At 39.5% G+C, this 19,278-nt stretch overlaps 2 protein-coding genes across 3 annotated transcripts; one reads left to right on the top strand and one right to left on the bottom strand.

Moving 5' to 3' along the window:
• Positions 1 to 743: 743 nt before the first annotated feature.
• On the top strand, positions 744 to 16,044 carry acsl4a (acyl-CoA synthetase long chain family member 4a). Of its 2 annotated transcripts, none has more exons than XM_034223207.1 (15): positions 744 to 844; positions 2,955 to 3,507; positions 3,608 to 3,785; positions 3,878 to 3,987; positions 4,740 to 4,878; positions 4,974 to 5,124; positions 6,705 to 6,828; positions 7,361 to 7,432; positions 7,526 to 7,665; positions 7,751 to 7,923; positions 8,077 to 8,151; positions 8,330 to 8,518; positions 8,698 to 8,812; positions 14,241 to 14,398; positions 14,781 to 16,044. In XM_034223207.1, exons 2-15 carry the CDS (start codon positions 3,151 to 3,153, stop codon positions 14,936 to 14,938), a joined length of 2,139 nt encoding a protein of 712 aa, XP_034079098.1. In that variant the 5' UTR covers positions 744 to 844; positions 2,955 to 3,150; the 3' UTR covers positions 14,939 to 16,044. The 2 variants fall into 2 exon arrangements, with proteins under 2 accessions (XP_034079098.1, XP_034079099.1); XM_034223208.1 differs by lacking the exon at positions 744 to 844 and adding an exon at positions 2,697 to 2,715.
• On the bottom strand, positions 16,034 to 19,223 carry nxt2 (nuclear transport factor 2-like export factor 2). Its single transcript, XM_034223211.1, has 4 exons — positions 19,060 to 19,223; positions 18,783 to 18,869; positions 16,492 to 16,636; positions 16,034 to 16,318 (listed from the first exon to the last, which is right to left on the bottom strand). The coding sequence occupies exons 1-4, from the start codon at positions 19,075 to 19,077 to the stop codon at positions 16,134 to 16,136; spliced, it is 435 nt and encodes a 144-aa protein (XP_034079102.1). The 5' UTR covers positions 19,078 to 19,223; the 3' UTR covers positions 16,034 to 16,133.
• Between the last annotated feature and the right edge of the window lie 55 nt (positions 19,224 to 19,278).

The following is a 19,278-nucleotide window of genomic DNA, read 5'->3' as shown; positions in this document are numbered from 1 at the left end:
AGGGGCGCTGTTTGTTTCACTCTTTGTAAAATACTCAATGAGAATGGGGGAGAGCCGGGCCGGCAGCAACACACAGCAAAGGAGAATTATCGAAACAAAACAAAGTGTTTGTATTTATTTATTTAAATTATAACTACAATCCGAAAAAACAGGGGAAGCCTGGCTTCCCTTGGCCTCCGGGAGAAAACGCCACTGTATGTAACTTACACCGTGTAATTTGAAGATCTCTGATGTGAACGAAAATGCGTTTATTTCAGAGAATAACTATTTGGATTCTCCAATGCACTGAGACTTGTATTGACGCAGAAGACACCTTTTGCTGGGTTAAGTTTCTGGGTTAATATCATAGACTGTATATATAAAGGTTAATATACTACCTAAATGTTTATATAGCCAATAAAATAAATAACATGTAGTTTCATTTTATTTTTTGTATTGATAAAGGTGTTTTTTCTGTTATGTTGGACGTTTTTTACGTCTTAAGTTATTAAGGTGTTCAAATGATATATTTTTGTATATGACCTACTGAAATATATATATACCTCTCTTCACAGTGTTTTGCTATATTTTAATCTAAAACAAAAGAGGGGGCATGTAATTCATGGGTGTATAAAGTGAATACCCTTTAAATAACATTATTGACACAACTACGTGACGAGCACAACATCCGAGGAACAGAGCAGCACTTTTTTCCTATCCGGGCAAATCTGCATCGGCTGCTGATTGGTCCAGAAATATGGAATCAGATGACGTAGTAGTTCCGGGTTTCTAGCCCTTCAGAAAAGGTAACTCTCGGTCATTTCTGGTAGAGACACGACTGACCCGGTTTTCTTCTCCTCTGAAGGTAAGAAAGCCTCCAGCCTGCCAGATAAGCAGGGTATCACTCTCTGGCTGACTGCTGTAATCTCATTACTGCCTAATATCTGTTTGTAGAATTATGTTTGTGCTAATTTGTGTGGGCTTCTTTGAATTGGTTTAAGCTATCCTCTGTAGCTAACGTTAATCAACGTGCCAACGGTTACTCAATGATGCTGTGTAGCGTGTGGAGGCTTTTGTCATCATCTGCGTCGCTCCTCACCCATTGTCAAATATCCCGCTAAATGACGTATCAATAGATCAATTTAATTGGGTTATTTTGAGGAAAGACATTTCTGATAGGTTCCTTTCTTATAGGTTTATTTTACATATCGCTTTTTGTTCATTCAAGAGGTTTTTGAACATGACGTTCTGTAAAAACTTCCCACAGTGGATTTGGGCATTTCATAGTAAGACATCGCAATGTATATAATTCATATTAATAATATGTGTTCTAAATGGCTACGTTGCCATGGAAATAACACATTCATAATGTTGGTTTGATTAAAAAATATTCCACCTCTTTTTTGATACCGTGTAACATAGGTTTAACACACCATGCCTCTTTAATAAGGGACCCGCGTGCCACAATATTTGCATCGCTCCAGGCATAACGCTGTATTTGCAAATAAGACCATTTTAATGTTCCAGCCCGATGCAAAACAAAAACAGGAACGACTGGTAGCTGGACACAATGTCGCACATGTTCTTTATACCCTGGGAGTGTCTGCTTCATGCTGTTATTACTGAGGAATGTTTCATCGTTGTAAACTTGTTTTATACTGCTGTGGATTAAAATCTGCTTGGCTGTGAAGGAACACGCACACGCTGTGGCATGCGAACACATCACCCCACTCTTTATTTATCTTCTGGAGTGCATCCAGATTTGTGTGACGTAGATTAGAGCTATGATTCACTCAAATGTAAATCACGCCATGTGTAAACGAAGTCTTCAAGGAAATGCTGGGAAAGGTTACAGCATCGAGGAAGGTTTGGGTAATGTAGCTGAGTCATTTTCCTGTAAAATGTTGTGAAATTCATAGCTTTCAATATCGATTTTGTAATATTAAAGTAGGTCAAACATGATAGATATAAACTACACTTCATTACACTCTTTGGTTGTATTCCTTTTTTATTTAGTTGCTCTGATGTTGGAAACCAGTTTAAAGTGCCATACTTAGTTTCATCCCCATCCCTCTGAAACTAGTAAAGAGACACACACACACACACACACACACACACACATACAGTAGTTTTGTCAGTTTACGCTCAGTACCCTCCACTGAAAGGTTATTAGCGAGCTCAGCTTGACCTAAAGTGACCTTACACTGGCCACTGCGTGGGGTGAGCTTCAAGAGTATTGTCATTGGTTGTCCGCGGCTCAATGCTTTCAGGCAAAACTCACAGTGGTGTGGTCATCGGACATTGGTCAGTCTCCTTACACACCTTCCCCCATTCATGACATATCTGATAACTTACCCTGTATTGGTATAATGAAGACCGTGAGAACACTACTAAGGGAGGGATCTTGTAATGAAACACACCCTCTAAGGATGAATCACATATAATTGTGCCTTGGAGTCTGACGGTACAGACCGAACAAGGTGAGTCTAGGATGAAGACAGAGTGTATTCTTAGTCAACATAACACACTCATATTGTGTGTTAAGAGTAGCTTATCAAGGGATTGGTTTGAATGGCTTTCAGATGGTAGATAACCTTAAGTAATTAGATTAAATCTTTGATTTGCAAATAATGGTTTTGCAAAGCGTCTGTATTTGTTTCTGAGAAGTATGCCACCACCAGACTTTCTTTGGTTACCAACTTCCTCTTGCAGACAGCTGTCGTCACATAGCTGAAAGTGGGTTTGAACACTTGAAATTGAGTGTCCTCATAGTTGGAAAGTGTTTGGATTTTTAACAGAGTGTTTGGAAATGTAATCGTCAACCTTCTGTTAAATGCTGGATAATTGTTTTCATCTGAATCTAAATCAGAGTTTGGCAAAAGATGTATGAACCCTGTTAAATGTTATTATCTCATATGTGCTTAAAAAACATTTTCTTTTAAAAGTTTTTATTTTCTGCTGTATTCCATCTTTAGGTGCAACATCGTAGGGAGAGTGGACCAAACATTTTCATACTACAATTGTGGGACAAAAGTGTTTCAGGCATTTCTCTTTCTGAGGCTTCCAGTCCAACACATTCAAATAATTTCTGGGACCAGCACACTTTTCACAACCAGCCTGACCACGGCTGCTCCATAGACCCCTTCCACACGCACTCTCCCAGAGACCAGTATGGGTCTCCAGGCAGACTCCACCCTTCAAACTGTCCTCCTTTTTCCAGTCCACTTTCTGATATGGCTGTACTCCGTCGTGTCCTTTCTTCCCTGGTACTACATCACCAGTGCCGGAGAAAAAAAAGCTCTGTCGAAGAGGGTGAAAGCCCGCTCCACTTCAGGCTGTGCCGAGGGACCGTACCGCTCCGTGGATCAATTTGAGTCCTTGGCCAGGGAGGACTTCCCCGGCAAGGACACGCTGGATAAGCTGATGTATCACGCTGTGCAGCGCTTTGGAACAGAGCACTGCCTCGGCACCAGAGACCTTCTGAGTGAAGAGAATGAGATTCAACCCAGCGGAAAAGTTTTTAAAAAGGTGAGGATTCCCATCATTATATTACGTTTTTAATTATTGATGAAGGATGCTTGCGAGGACAAAGATGTCTAAAGTTACATCTGACTCTTCCCTTTCTTAGTTGATCCTGGGGGATTACAAATGGCTCTCCTACAATGAGGTGGACTCAATAGTCAGTGAGTTTGGGAGCGGGCTGGCAGCCCTGGGGCAGCAGCCCAAAAGCAGTATCGCAATATTTTGTGAAACAAGAGCCGAGTGGATGATCACCGCCCAGGCGTGCTTCAGGCGCAACTTCCCCTGTAAGTATACAACACCTCATACGGTACAGTGCAGGATGTTATAACTGCTGATTAAATGTTTCCACTCACTGTGTGTTTTGTTTTCACAACAGTGGTGACCTTCTATTCCACACTGGGAGAGGAGGCAATTGCTTTCGGTCTGAACGAGACCGAAGTTACACATCTAGTTACCAGTTCAGAACTGCTCCAGACCAAACTGAAAGTGAGTTCATCCCTAACGGCAGTGAATAGTCAGGAAACAGCTGATCTATCTTTATTACTAATCATAATCATATGACACTCTTAATAGCTCAAATGGAATGGAATGTGGAACCTAAAATATATGTTGTAATATCAGCATCCGCATGAACGGATGTACCAACATCTGTTGAGAGAATTAATGATCCTAATTATAATATAATCACTTTTTACATTGTATAGAAGAATTGTATAGCAAAGTATAAAGTGCTTTACAGAGAGAAGACGTGGTAAAACAGCTTCATAAATTAGGGGGGAAATAAATCATTAAAATAATTTGTAAACCAACCAGATGCACGTTGAAGCTGGTGTAGCTTTATTATATATGTTAATTCACTATGGAAGCCATTTTTTATTAAGTAAACACAATTTGGATTTGTTCAAAATTGATGAGTGAGAAAGGTAATGAAAACAAAACCTGGAAGCAAAGGAATGCGTGTAAATATGAACTTAACAAATAGATACAAACAGAATCCAGACTTAAGGGAAATGATTTAAATAATATCCAGTGACGGATATCTTTTGGATTCCTGTCTCTATTAACATTTTTGTTAGTTCCAGTCGATTTATCTTTTATATATTTTGGAGATGTGGTTTCTGGCCATTATAAAGAACAGTCAGCAAATAAGGAGCTAGGAAACATTCCTATTTGTTAAAGGAAATCATGTGATTTGACATCCTGTCCTAATAGCTGCTGTGTCCTCTCTTTCTGTCCAGAATGTGCTTCCTCTGATCCCAAAACTGAAGCACGTGATCTACGTGGACCAGAAGAAAGTGAGCACACAAGGCTTCTCAGACGGCCTGTCCATCCACAGCATGCAGGCCGTACGAGAGCTGGGCGCGCTGCCGGAGAACAGTACGTATCCGTCTGACTCACCTTGGTTCTCCCTGCAAGTCAGGGGTGAAAAGCCTCTTACTGTAAGAGACAATAACTGTCTGTCTGTCTCGCAGTTGGGAGTGAGATAGTGAAGCCCCAGCCCTCTGACCTGGCCGTGGTGATGTACACCAGCGGCTCCACAGGCAGACCCAAAGGAGTGATGATCGTCCACAGCAACCTCATCGCAGGCATGACGGGCCAGTGTGAGCGCATCCCTGGACTCGGGTGAGTTTTGGTCTTATCTAGTGTTAGGACTGAACAATTCACAATATATATATATATATATATATATATATATATATATATATATATATATATATATATATATATATATTGTCCTGATAAAGTATTGTGGTGCTGCAGAGATTAGAGGTATTTCCTCCCAGTTGCCATCCAACTCTATAACACCCTTCAGTAAAGAGAGAACTGAGAACTTCCACACCACCACTATGTGCAATATAGATACCATTATTACAACAACAAAAATCTCTGCTATATAACATGAGCAATATTAAAAATAATGTGCAATAATAACGTGCAATTACGTATCTGCCACTACCTTTTTTTTTCTCGCACTATTCAATACTCACTGTCCAGTTTTTTTATATTGATAATTTGACTGTCTATGTTTCTTGTAGTTTATTTAATTAGCTCTTTTGACTGCACTGCTAGTGTACAGTTGTTGTTGTTGTTGTATTATTATGCTGCTGTGTTTATTATATCTTTGTAACTCTGGCACAACAATTTCCTTCGGGATAAATAAAGTCTTATCTTAATAAAATATAGTTGTTTTGTAGAGATGCTCTTAAAAACAATCACCTCATTATTTTTAAATAAACCTTTCAATGATAATGAGAATAATGACTCATAAACAATCCCTATGATAACGGAAATCACATCAATATCAGTCAAAGTAATCACAATAAGCACATTTTAGGAATAAGTACAAAATACATCTGAAATAGAATGAGATCAAACAGAATTTTTAATTAGATACTGTAGCTTGTAATAATATATAAATATGTGGAGTATAAACAGAGGTGTGTGCTATAAACATACCTAAGTGATGACACTTCACAGAGCTCCGAGTTTTATTTTTGACCTGGTGGTCCTGCACGATGGCTCATGTGAACCAACAAATACTTTAGTTTTTTAAATGAAACAATCCCCTCTACACATGTGTTTGTTGACTTGAGCTAACTACCACTAATTAATGAAGGCCAAAACATACAAGTAAAGTTAACATGAACAGCTGGTCAAATAAAGTGCATATATACATGTGAACATGTCATTCAGAAGGAAACAACTCAAATAATATGACTAATCGACTTTAGAAATCTTAACTCAGACATAAATGGCGTATTAGTTTACTTATTGACTAAGAAGGGAGTGCCCTGATGGAAAAGGCTTCAGGAATGTTGTAGCTTTTGTTTTAGGTGACTTCCAATTTGATTTAATTGTACTCTTAAAAAGCTGCACGTACACTGCTTACAGTCTCTTTTATCATTCATGGTTTAATTCACCCAATTTTCACAGCTCTTACTCAATAGCAGATTTCTTCAGTCCTCTTTTGTATTTTCCAACTTTAACAACATCTAAATGACAAGATAATTGTTTTTTCCGCATAAACTTGTGCTGGGACAGACTTCCAGGAATAGAATAGTCGCCCTCCAGCTATCTAGAGTTGAATGGTATGAAACGCGGAACAGCACTCAAAGACGCTTGGTGTGATCATTGGAAAGAGAAAGAGAAAACCTGTTGTAGCTTGACACTAACCTTCACTTCCTCTCCCTGTGTCTCTGCAGGCCTAAAGACACTTACATCGCCTACCTGCCCCTGGCTCATGTTCTAGAAATGACCGCTGAAATCTCCTGTGTCACATACGGCTGTCGGATCGGCTACTCCTCCCCACAGACACTGTCCAACCAGGTACTATACAGCACCGACACCATGTCATGTTCTATTTCTCACGCTTTATGTAAGGTTACAACAAGCTGGTCATTATTGAGAACATGTAGTCCAGCAGAGTGAGCAGAGTGAGCAGGGCTCTTAAGTTACAGTCAATCTAATATCATTTCACTATGTTGCAATAATGGCACACTTGCTGTAAATTATCCTTTTTTATCACACAATTACAAACTAAATAAACCAAATATTTGAAAGAGTTTTTATGTATTTAAAAGTGAGTTTATATATTTAGAGTTGATTTGAGTGATGAAGGGTTTATATTGATTAAAAGAGATTGTATTGCTCCTGCTAAAAAAGAAAGTCCATGCTCAGGTTTAGGGGCTCAGAACTGTGTCCATGGCAACGGTCTGTTATGCATAGCAGCAGTCTGCTATGAAGTAATGAGCGTAATTAACCAGTCAGAATAAAGTATGATTCGGTCCCTAATACATTGTTGCCATTAGTTTAATCATTGTTGCTGTCTGAGGTAATCGGTGCCTTTTGTTCCCTCTAGTCCACTAAGATAAAGAGAGGAAGTAAAGGAGACAGCTCGGTGCTCAAACCCACGCTGATGGCAGCTGTGCCGGTAAGAAACCTGCTTTATTTTGTATACATACCTGTTTAACCTATTCATCATCAAATGTATACATTTACCTTTTTATCTATTTCTCCTTAAAAGGAAATCATGGATCGCATCAACAAGAATGTGATGAGCAAAGTGCAGGAAATGAGTCTGATCCAGAAGACGCTGTTTACTCTGGGCTACAGATATAAACTGGAGCAGATCAAGAGGGGCTATGACGCACCACTCTGCAATGCGTAAGAAACCGCCATGACCCCTTTTATTGCCCTTTATACAAATGTGGTGTTCAACTTGTAACACACAGTCCTCTTGTCTCCGCAGCCTGCTGTTCCGCAAAGTGAAGAAACTTCTGGGAGGCCGGGTGAGGATGATGCTGTCCGGAGGCGCCCCCCTCTCCTCGGCCACGCAGAGGTTCATGAACATTTGTTTCTGTTGTCCGGTGGGTCAGGGCTACGGCCTCACCGAGACCTGTGGAGCAGGCACCATCACAGAGGGTAAGACCCTTTAGCGCAGGAAGAGAGTGTAACGATGAGTGCTTTAGCAATACTATGTTTAACATGTGCTCATGCCAATAAAGCCCCTTCGTATTGTATTGTAAAGATGAGAATGAATGGATAAGATATTAAAATGTTGTCTTTGTCCTACAGTTGCGGACATCAGCACCGGTCGCGTTGGAGCTCCTGTTATTTGCTGTGAGGTCAGACTCAGGGACTGGGCTGAGGGTACGTGTTGAAAACAAACATATTAAACACCAATTCCTAACACTTGTTATTCCGTTAGTACACCCTAATCTTATCTTTCTGTCCCACTCTTTAACCTGTTGGCACAAGCTGTAATTACACCACTGAACATAATGTATTTTTAACACCAAGGTAATTACATTTAAACACTTTGTCTCAGGTGGCTACACCAAGGACGACAAGCCGAACCCTAGAGGAGAGATCCTTATCGGCGGCCCCAATGTAACCATGGGTTACTACAGGAACGAAAACAACGATCAGGACTTTTTCGCGGATGAAAAGGGTCAGAGATGGTTCTGCACCGGCGATGTTGGAGAGGTTTACCCAGACGGCTGTCTACAGATAGTGGGTGTGTATAATTCTGTCCAAAGGCTGTCATCTGATAGCGTTGGTAATGGGCTCACCACATACTTAATTTCCTGGCTTAGATCTAGACCCAATGTGACTGTATAACTCCTGACAGGCAGACTGTTTGTGCTTTATTAACAGAGCACTATTGTAACCAGTTTCGTTTTAATTCTCATTTAGATCGCAAGAAGGACTTGGTCAAACTGCAGGCGGGCGAGTACGTGTCTCTGGGGAAGGTCGAGTCCGCTCTGAAGAACTGCTCCATCATAGAAAACATCTGTGCTTACGCCAACAGGTGAGTTACAGGAAATAGGATTTCAATTATTCTTTTATCAATATGAAATGTTATTTAGAAGTAACTTTTCGATTTTTTTAGTTTTGTTTTACAATACAATAGAGTGATGCAGGAATGTCCTAAGACCAGAAAATGTGTTTTTACTCGAGCAATCCCTTAGTTGGGAGCCTGAAAAAAGGTTTGTTTTATAACAAGCTTAACATATTTTATATTTTTTCCGTCAGTAAATCCCCCTAATGTGAATGATTGAAGCTTCCATGTGTCATAAAACTGTGGATGCTAACAAGTGTCTAAATGAGAATACTAAACGTCATGATGCTGAACATTAGCCACCTTTAGCTTAGTGGTGGTGACGTGAAGTCATGTGACTGTGATGTTGTTTGTTTAACGTTAAAGGTGTGGTAGGTAAGTTTGAGAAACCGGCTCGAGATACACTTTTTGTTATATTCCATGGAATGCTCTTAACATCCCGATAGCAATGAATATCTGAAGTGCTTTGACAACAAATCCATAAAAAATGTCATCTGTGGAAGCCGTAGTGCTGTAAAAAGCACGACCAATCATCTGAGCCGGCCCGGCTAAAGTAACTGGATGGCCTACCTGCCTGTCAGCCTTCCATCTGTGCACAAACTTATCTCGTGCCCTCATTGGTCATGTGCGCGTTCGTGTGTGTTGGAGGAGGGGCTCTGTAAGGAAGTGGCAGATTTGTTCCGGCTGTGTATTTTCAAATTGTAGCGCACTCGAGCTGGTTTCTCCAAAATTACCTACCCCACCTTTAACTTCTTAGTTCTTACGATTTCTACGCGTAGCTATTTCCGCTTCAACATTTATACAAGTGGTGTTTAAATGGAAAATGTAATTTGTAATCATCATAAACTTTTGTTTGCCACAGAGCTTATTTTCAACTAAACAAAAAAATCGAATGGGAAAACCCCATTTTCTTTTTGGCAAGGGAACAAGTGCAATGCTAACTTCCTGCTTCCTGCACCACTCCTAGTTTCAAATCAATGACCCGACCTGATCTTACCGTTCTTCTGGTTGAACTAGATCAGTGTCTCCTGTTGGGTAGGAGGTTAAACAACTGTTCACAGATGGCATATTTTCAAAGACAAACTTCATAGTTTCTTCTCAGATGTCTCACCTCTATGTGATAAATGTCAGTGAGCTGGAACCACTCTTTCACATTGTAACGTGTTCTGCTCTAAACTGCAAGCGACAACAAGACAGTGTCTCAAATCGAAATCAAGTTTTATTTATATAGCACATTTAAAAGCGATTTTTGGTCGAGCCAAAGTGCTCTACGTGTAATAAAAACACATTACTACAATCACAATAAAAGACAATAATTTACAACAGAAATCTAAAAAACTAAAATACAGGGAATAGTCAGGTGTCATGCTCTCTGACTAGAAGGCCAGGGAGAAGAAGTGAGTCTTTTGTAGGGTTGGGAACCGAAACTCGGTTCCAGATCGAACCGATAAGAAAATGCCGAGTGCCCATACAAAATACACAATTTTGGTTCTGCTTAACGGTTCTTAAACGCGGTAGACCCTGTATCTGTGCCACGGTGACCCGGTGGAATACAGGATAAGGGCAGACTGGCCATCTGTGTGTTCTGGAGAATCACAGAACGGCCGGTCGTCAGCGGGCCGGCTCGGTACGCTGATGGCCGGCACCGCCCTTAATGTTTTTAAACGGCATCATGTAAGTTGCGCTGACAGGCGACAGAGGTCCACAGTTGCACCGCAGCGAGGCTCCCCCCGCCCTCCCGTAGACAGTTCACGAGCTCAGTCACTTCATAACACCAAAGATGGATTGCGGTAAACGCTCTAAAGTGAGGCTCCACTACACTAAAAAAGAAAAAGACAAGGCACAGTGTAATGCCTGTTAATAGCTTGCAACCAATCAACCTTGCAATCGACCTCAACCACAGGCATAGCTCAGTTAAAATAAAGCACAGCTATTGTGCAATACATTTGTATTGCATGTATATATTTTTTATTTGTAAAAATGTCAGTTAAAGCTTAAAAGAATAAAGATATTTTTGTTATCTAAACGTTTGACCTCTTTCTTTTACAATTTTGGAATCGAAACGGGGAATCAATAAGCAGAACCGAATTGGAAGCCAGTGTAGTGAAGCCAGAATTGGAGTGATGTGGTCACGCTTTTTGTGGCCAGTCAGACTAGCTGCAGGCGTTTAATTGAGGCCTGGTCCATACCCACATACAAAGCGTTGCAATAGTCCAGTCTTGAGGTAACAAAGGCATTAATAACCCTTTCTAGGTCTTTAAAAGATAAATACGATAGAGATAAATAGTCTTATTTATAAAAATAAATTTAAAAAAAAAAGGATTTGACTACGGTGCTGACCTGCTTGTCGAATTTAAAAGTGCTAGTGAAGGTCACTCCAAGGTTCATGACAGAGGGGAGGATGTTCTCATTGAGAGAGCCCAGAATATCAACCGGAGAGGCTGGAGGTTGGTGTCCAAAAAAGATGACCTCGGTCTTGCTCTCGTTGAGGTTAAGGAAGTTTTTGCTCAGCCAGGATTTTATCTCTATCAATCAGTCCATCAACTGCTGTAGTGAATGTTTGACATTTGCTTTGAGAGGCAAATAGATCTGTACATCGTCGGCGTAGCAGTGGAAGGGAATATTGTGTTTAGTGAGAATTGAAAGAGGATGGGGCCCAGGATAGAGCCTTGGGGAACCCCACAGGTAAGATGGGCTTTAGCAGAGGAGAAGGCACCTAGCTGCACTGAGAAGCTACGATCTTTCAGGTAGGACCTGAACCATGCAAGGGCAGAGCCTGTGATGCCTGTGGACTGTTCGAGCCGCGACAACAGGATGCTATGGTCCACAGTGTCAAAGGCAGCTGTCAGGTCTAACAGCACCAGGACAGCTGGGCTACCTGAGTCTGCGGCTAGGAGCAGATCATTAAAATCTCTTAAAAGGGCTGTTTCAGTACTGTGCATGGGTTTGAAGCCAGACTGAAACTTTTCATGGATGCCATGCGTGGTTAAGAACGACTGCAGCTGGACATAGACTACTCGCTCCAGGACTTTAGATAAAAAAGGTAGCTGGGAGATGGGCCTAACATTTGCGAGAATGGAGGGGTCGAGATTTTTCTTTTTAAGTAGTGGCTGGGACACGGCATGTTTGAAGGCAGCTGGGACACATCCTGAGCTAAGAGAGGTTTTTATTAGTAATAAAATACTTGCTCCAACTGATTTGAAAACATCTCTGAGAAGGCGAGAGGAAATGCTGTCTGAGGTGCAGTTTGTCGGCTACAGGTGCTTGACTACATCCGAGAGAGAAGAGCTCAAAATGGTCGAGGACAGCAGGGCACAGAAAAGGAGAAGGATCTGGGGTAGCATTAGTGTGGGCTAGCCTAAGTGCAGATACTTTAAAATGTAAGACACTTATCACAGAGTAGGTGATAGCACAATAGAAGAAACATCACAGGGATTAATAATAGAGTTGAGGACATTAAAAAGAACCTGAGGTTTATGGTTGTTTTTGGAGTCTCAACAACATGTATAGCTGACATTTATGAAGCTACCAACAGAGGTGGAAGAAGTACTCAGGTCTTGTACTTGAGTCAAAGTAGAAGTACCAGAGTGTAGGAATACTCTGTTAGAAGTAAAAGTCCTGCATTCAAAATGTTACTCAAGTAAAAGTACAAAAGTATTGGCATCAAAATATACTTAAAGTACCAAAAGTAAAAGTACTCATTATGCCGATTCAGAATAATAAAGTATTATATGTTTTGGTTATAATTGATGTGTTTATCAAAGCTGGTAAAGGTGACACTAATTTCAACTAATTGTGATATTACTCCAGGTGTATCTAAAGTAACTTTTAAGGGTTGATCCTATTGTTTATCATTAATATATATATCTGCAAAGTAACTAAAGGTATTAAATACATTTAGTGGAGTTAAAGTACAATATTGACCTCTGAATTGTGTTGAGTAGAAGTACAAAGTAGCATAAAATTGAAATACTCACGTAAAGTACAAGTACCTCAAAAGTATACTCAAGCACAGTACTTGATTAAATGTACTTGGTAACTATACACCCCTGGCCACAAATTCCTAATGATGTGTTTTCCTGTTTCATGTGTGCTTTTTCTAACATGCCCTTTGCACAGCTACAGTTGAAACAATAGTGTTTGTTCACTTTTTATCTCACTCAAATATTGTATGCAAATCCACAGCAGTAGTTATCAGCATGCATTAGTTTGCAAATATATAACTGTGTATAACTATCATACTAGAGGGAGTTCGTTTATAATGTGATGAATATGCGCTGTAAAGAAAGCTGGTCTTTACTAACTGTAACCAATGACCTACAGTGCATACCTAAACTCAGACTGTGAAATGTGTTATATTCACATCTTACAGTCCTTAGACTTAGTGTGCTTTGTGTCATTACTCTGGACATCAAATGTGGTTAATGCAGCATCATTACTTCATCATCTCCCCATTAAAACATGATCTTTTTAATATTGTGTAAGGACTCCACTCCTTTCCTTTTTCATTCTACCTTTTTACGATTACTTTCAAAAAAAAATAACGGAGTGAGTGGGGGGTTTTAAATACACAACATTCATATTTCAACTTGTTGCATCATTTTAAGTTCCTTACAAAAGACAAAAACAAGTAGTTTGATGAAAAACAGTAATGCAGATAATATTGCATTTCCACTAACGGAAGCATTTTTTAGCCATCATTGGAACACATATGCTTACACTACATATAACACGTCACACCTTTTCATGTCGTCATCTCTGAAAAACAATGAATAAACTAAAACATCAGCATTAAAGGTGGGGTAGGTAAGTTTGAGAAACCGGCTCGAGATACACTTGTTGTTATATTCCATGGAATGCTCTTAACATCCCGATAGCAATGAATATCTGAAGTGCTTTGACAAAAATCCATAAAAAATGTCATCTGTGGAAGCCGTAGTACTGTAAAAAGTACAACCTAAACGGATTGGATTGCCGCCAAATTCAAATTTTAGTGCACTCGAGCCGGTTTCTGAAACTTACCTACCCCACCTTTAAGTCAAACAACTTCCACTGTTTACACACACTTTGCCCCAGCTGATTTCAGTGTTCACATCTGAGCCTGCAGGGCTACTGAAATCTTTCAGTTCCTCACCTTTAACATAACGTTTGTTCAGGACTTCCACTTCAACTGTACGCTTCATCTGACATTTACAATACTTCCAGTAATCAGCCTTTCAACCACCAATCAGTACTTTCACTTCAAAGCTTTCTTTATCTTTATCCCCTACGAATAAAGGGATTCTGATTCCCTAACTAGTAAACACTTAGCTTTGTAACTTGTCTGCCACTTAGAAGACTACTTCAACTATTTTAATGGTTTCAGCTTATCAACTTTCATTTTCTATTGTTATCTCAGTGAGCAAAACTACGTGATCAGCTTCGTGGTTCCCGACCAGAAGAGGATGACAGAACTGGCCAGGAAGAAAGGCATTGTGGGAGAATGGGAGGAGATCTGCACTCACCCCGACATGGAGAGAGAGGTTCTGAGGGAGATCAAGGAGGTTGCTGCTAACAGTAAGAACTGATGTGTTTTTATAACAGTGTGAAAAAGCTGTAGAGATTATCTTTACTAAATGCACAATTCTCATTCTGTCCTTATCCCTATTAAAATGTTTTTATTGAGCCAAAACTATATATTATAAGAAATGTGTTATTGTTTCAATGCTCATTTCCATTAATATAAAAATAATTACCTCATTTATACATTTTTCTCACAAAAATAAGCAAAAAAACATATTTATTTAGAAATTGGAACAGTATCAAGAGTAAGAAGTTCAAAATAAAAAAGGTAAACAGTATGTACTGATATTTGAGTAAAAAAGAGCATTATAGATTTCACTATACTGTGAAGAATGTATGTGAGATGAACTGTTCTCTTCGTCTTTCATCCATTCAGTAAAACTTCAGCGATTTGAGATTCCAGTGAAGGTTCACCTAAGTCCAGAGCCATGGACCCCCGAGACGGGCCTGGTCACAGATGCTTTCAAGCTGAAGAGGAAAGAGCTGAAGAACCACTATCTCCACCACATAGAGAGAATGTACGGAGGCAAATAACTGCTCAATTCCACCTAAGAGTCTCCAGTGTAACTATAACAATGTAAATAATCTTCCCGGTACCCGATATGATTTTTAATGCTGTTTGTGTACCACTGGCGTCGACCTTGAATATGTCTTGAAAAGAAAAGCTGTAGATAGTAGTCGATCCATGTGTGCTGCTTTCTATTCTCGTGTACATGAGTTTTGATTGTCAAAAGAAATGCACTCAACTTGCAACTCGTATGCCATGAAAAGGGTCTGAAACCGTTACAGCACTTAACTGCCACTCACTTAAATCCGCTGGCACTGGTTGTAGCTGATTTATTTTAAAAAAACATACCACTGTCCTCTATATGTTGCTGATGCTTTTGTGTTACTTTCGTTGAAAATATGAACAACTGTTTTCATCACGGAGGCTTTTTTTCCTGTTTTGTAAAGTTGGAGTACTGATGTTACTGTGCCTTCACTCTGCAGTACTCGTGTAGGCACGCAGAAGTGTCAGCTAAATGATTCAAACAAATAGGTTTGTGCTTTGTTTACTTGGGGGATATATTCCCCCCAGATACTCCGACATGGATCAGACATAACACACATGTGATCATGTCTGCTTAGCAACTCTTTTGTTCCTGTCAAATATTTTATTTATTTTGTTTGTGTCAACTTATTGAATAAGTCAGACCTACATGTGTGAACACAAATGACTCAGGAAGCTAAGCAAATGCTTTAATATATGAATTGTCAAATAATGGGTTACTTGTATCCAAAGCCCTTTTGTTGAAATTCTTGTGGGCACCTTATTTATTTAAGAGCAGGCATGCTTGTCCCCAAACCAACTGCTAACATGCTCATTAGCTAGTCAGGAAGTGTCTATAATACTGTGTGTCTTTTACCTCAGTTAATGTACAATTTGGTATCAGAAGGTTATCCGAAGTGGAGTCTGTTCATTTAAATATGAGTGTTTTCTATGTCTTTTTCAAAGTGTTGTGTAATTGTATTTGCATCATTAAAATATGTTATGGACACAGACACTGACCGTCTCTACACAGTTTGGTGATCCTGTTTGTATTTATTACTCCATTATTATGATCACATGCCTTGTTCAAGAATAAACGGTTTTTTTTGCATATTTTGTGGTGTTTGACATTTTATTACAAAAAGAGATATAAACAAAAAGCATCTACATTAATGCTGTTGATTGTTTTGATGGAGAGCCTCAGCTGCTCCAGTCTTGAAACCGGAAACAGTCACTAGCAATCTTCCAAACAGGCTGGTCATTGTTGGGTGTTGCCTGAGCGGTCAAAAGAAAGTTCTGGTTGAAGAAACGCTGTTTGTTCCCTTCAAATTTGACAGTCCCACCAGTCACCACGAGCAGTGTAGTCTGACCCTGGGTTGCTTGTTCTGTGAAGAAAGGGTAGATTGATCCTGGATTAGAGCACCTTCATGGAATAACATCACATGGTCGAAGTTCTACCAACCATGGCATTTTAATCTGCTTCAAATTTGGAATCCCCCTCTTCATTAGAGGGTCATCAATAGAAGTTGTTTTATATAGTAGCTAACACGAAGCTAACCGTGAACTGGCTGACAATCCAGTGTTTGAACTTGGAACTCGCTTGAAGGCAATGAATCGAAGAAATCCGCCAGAGCATCGTTTCCAGACACAGCATTCCCATTCCACACCAAGGTCGCCTTGTCCAGGTAGAGCCGGGTCAAGTTCTGAGACGGCCGTAAAAAAAACATTAACAAGATCACAAACATCAAGGGAAAGCAGCAAATAGCTTGATCTACACCCAGAGCAATACTGGATTGAGCAGGCCGATACTTTTATTGATATACGGGGGGAAACATTTTTATAAATCGTAAAATATATCAGCTATTCGTCTCAGAAAATAACATTTAATTTGATGGGTTAAATTGGACATTTTATGGTTTTTACTGCTCTCTGGTGACCAAACTATGTAATAATATATCCAGTCTCTGATTGTGTTATGTTATTATATGAGTGCTCTCATACTTGTTTGATTCTGAAATTGTATTTATATAAATATATATGTGTCTATATATGTCTGCATCTGTAGACTGTCATTGTCTCATTATTCCGCACTGTGAATGAATTGAAAGTAAATATATAAGTGGTCATGAACACATCTGTCCATCAGACAGAGGCTGCTGTGCCTCCTGTCATCATTAATGGACGTCTCTTTAAAATGACCGCTCAGGAGAGGATTTCTCATTTCTCTAAACGCCTGCTGCTTCCACTCCTCTCTCCTCGGTTCCCCTCCTCGACTCCTCCGGTATAAAAGCCCCGTCCCCACATTCACAGCTGGTCGATTTCAACACAGGAAAACGGAGAACTGGAAGAATGAGTGGAAAAGCTCCGTGGGAATTATTATGTGCAATTCATTTCTTACAGTTATACTAACAATTTAAGTCATGTTTAATGATCTTGAACGTCACTAAAACATAGCTATTAAGAAAGCTATTTCATAAATAGCTAGATCTTGATAAATAACATTTATTTCATAGTTTTGTGTTAAATTATTTAAAATTCACAGTCCTGAATGTGGGTTTGTGGTGAATTTGGGGGTAGAAAAAGAATATAAAACAGAGTTGGTTTTCTTTTTACAAGAGTCCTTTAGAGGGCTCAACCCCCTCAGGACACACATTTTCAGAGTAAAGGCTTTCACATTACTATAATTATATTTTTATTTAAATGTAGGCTACATTTTACACCAAAACGGAACACAAAAGCAAGACCGACCATCATACATTCAATTCCTTGACTAACAAGAGAAAGATTCATTCATTTATATTTAACCAGAAATGGGCCGGTTCTAAGGGGTTATTCAGTTAAGCCCGATGAGAGGGGATACAGCTGTGCACATGTCATCATTAACAGACGTCGTTTAAAAGTGACGTTTGAGTGAACGAGGACGTCCCAATTAATACCTGAGGACTCCTCTGTCCTCGCGTCTCCTCCTCGTGTCTCTCGCTCGCATCTTACGGAGGCGGAGCAAAGACGCAAGGAAGGGACGCGAGTGAGGGAAAGGAGGAGGTGAAATATTCAATTGAGATGAGCCTTCAGTATCTGATATATTCCCAAATACCGATATCTCTGATATCCATGTTGTAGAAGTTTTACTTATTTAAATACATGTACAGTACTAGTCAAAAGTTTGGACACACCTTCTCATTCAATGGTTTTAGTTTATTTTAATGTGTTTCTACTTTGTATATTAATACTGAAGACATCAAAACTATGAAAGAACACATGGAATTATCTAGTTAACAAAAAAGTGTTCCAGAATATGATTTTTATTTTATATTCTTCAAAGTAGCCCCGTTTTGCCTTGATGACAGCTTTGCACACTCTTGACTTGTCAGCTTCATGAGGTCGTCACCTGGAATGTATGTCTGCAGTAGCCAGCAACATAGAAATCATATTCTGGATTTTTTTTTACACTTTTTTGTTAACTAGATCATTCCAAATGTGTTCTTTTATAGTTTTGATGTCTTCAGTATAAATCTACAATGTAGAAATAAATACAAAACTTCGAATGAGAAGGTGTGTCCAAACGTTTGACTGGTAGTGTATATGTACATTGAACACACAGTAGAAGCAATGTAGCTGCTTTATTGTGAACGTCCAGCAGGTAACTGACAAAGTGACCATAACCCCAAACAGCTAAACTCACATAGCACTCACTATGGTGGCCTACAATGGACACAATCTTACAATTCACCGAATGATCTACACATGTCGATGTATTGGTCAGGCTTAAATGACCTCAGACAAATGATTTATAATAACTGGAGTATTTGTGTTTCCCATTTCAGACAACAACACAAGACCATCACTCACCCTTCTTTTCTTATCCATGCAGTCGTAATAAATGTTGACAAATTCTTCTGAATATCGGCATGACTGGTCGACATGGGTCCTGAAATCCTAGAGTGAAAAATCACTTATTGAAAGCTGATCGCAAATGTTTAAAAATAAACAAACATGACAAGATGTGTGAGACGGTCAATGCATTTTAAAAGTCGCACATTGGAAAGTGACGTTACCTACTAGCTAGCAAAACAACGCGTTAGCTAGTTCCTTTCAGCATAAAGTGTAGCACAAGTTTCAAACTTACCAGCAGCGGGCTAGCCATTTTAGAGTTGTACGGAGCGGAACAACTCTGGATGTATTAACTATTATCAAATAGTATAGTGAAAAATAATGTAAGCGTCAATTAAGGTAGCGTTTATTTTCTTGTTCATTTAGATTTAGCATCCAACGCTGCCATTTTGACGAATGAATTACTTCCTCTGGGCACTAACTATACCTACCAAAATAAAACGTGTGTGTGTTT

This window comes from Gymnodraco acuticeps, unplaced genomic scaffold, assembly GCF_902827175.1.
Source record: "Gymnodraco acuticeps unplaced genomic scaffold, fGymAcu1.1, whole genome shotgun sequence".
Taxonomy (NCBI): Eukaryota; Metazoa; Chordata; class Actinopteri; order Perciformes; family Bathydraconidae; genus Gymnodraco; species Gymnodraco acuticeps.
The sequence above is the reverse complement of the archived record's forward strand: the minus strand, read 5'-3'. Positions and strand labels throughout refer to the sequence as shown.

Coding starts and splice junctions, on each gene's coding strand:
- acsl4a (XM_034223207.1), top strand. CDS start 3,151: ATGGGTCTCCAGGCAGACTCCACCCTTCAAACTGTCCTCCTTTTTCCA. Junction 3,508..3,607: donor GCGGAAAAGTTTTTAAAAAG/GTGAGGATTCCC, acceptor TCCCTTTCTTAG/TTGATCCTGGGGGATTACAA. Junction 3,786..3,877: donor CTTCAGGCGCAACTTCCCCT/GTAAGTATACAA, acceptor TTTTCACAACAG/TGGTGACCTTCTATTCCACA.
- nxt2 (XM_034223211.1), bottom strand. Junction 16,637..18,782: donor GCATGGATAAGAAAAGAAGG/GTGAGTGATGGT, acceptor CGGCCGTCTCAG/AACTTGACCCGGCTCTACCT. Junction 16,319..16,491: donor GGATTGTCAGCCAGTTCACG/GTTAGCTTCGTG, acceptor CTTTCTTCACAG/AACAAGCAACCCAGGGTCAG.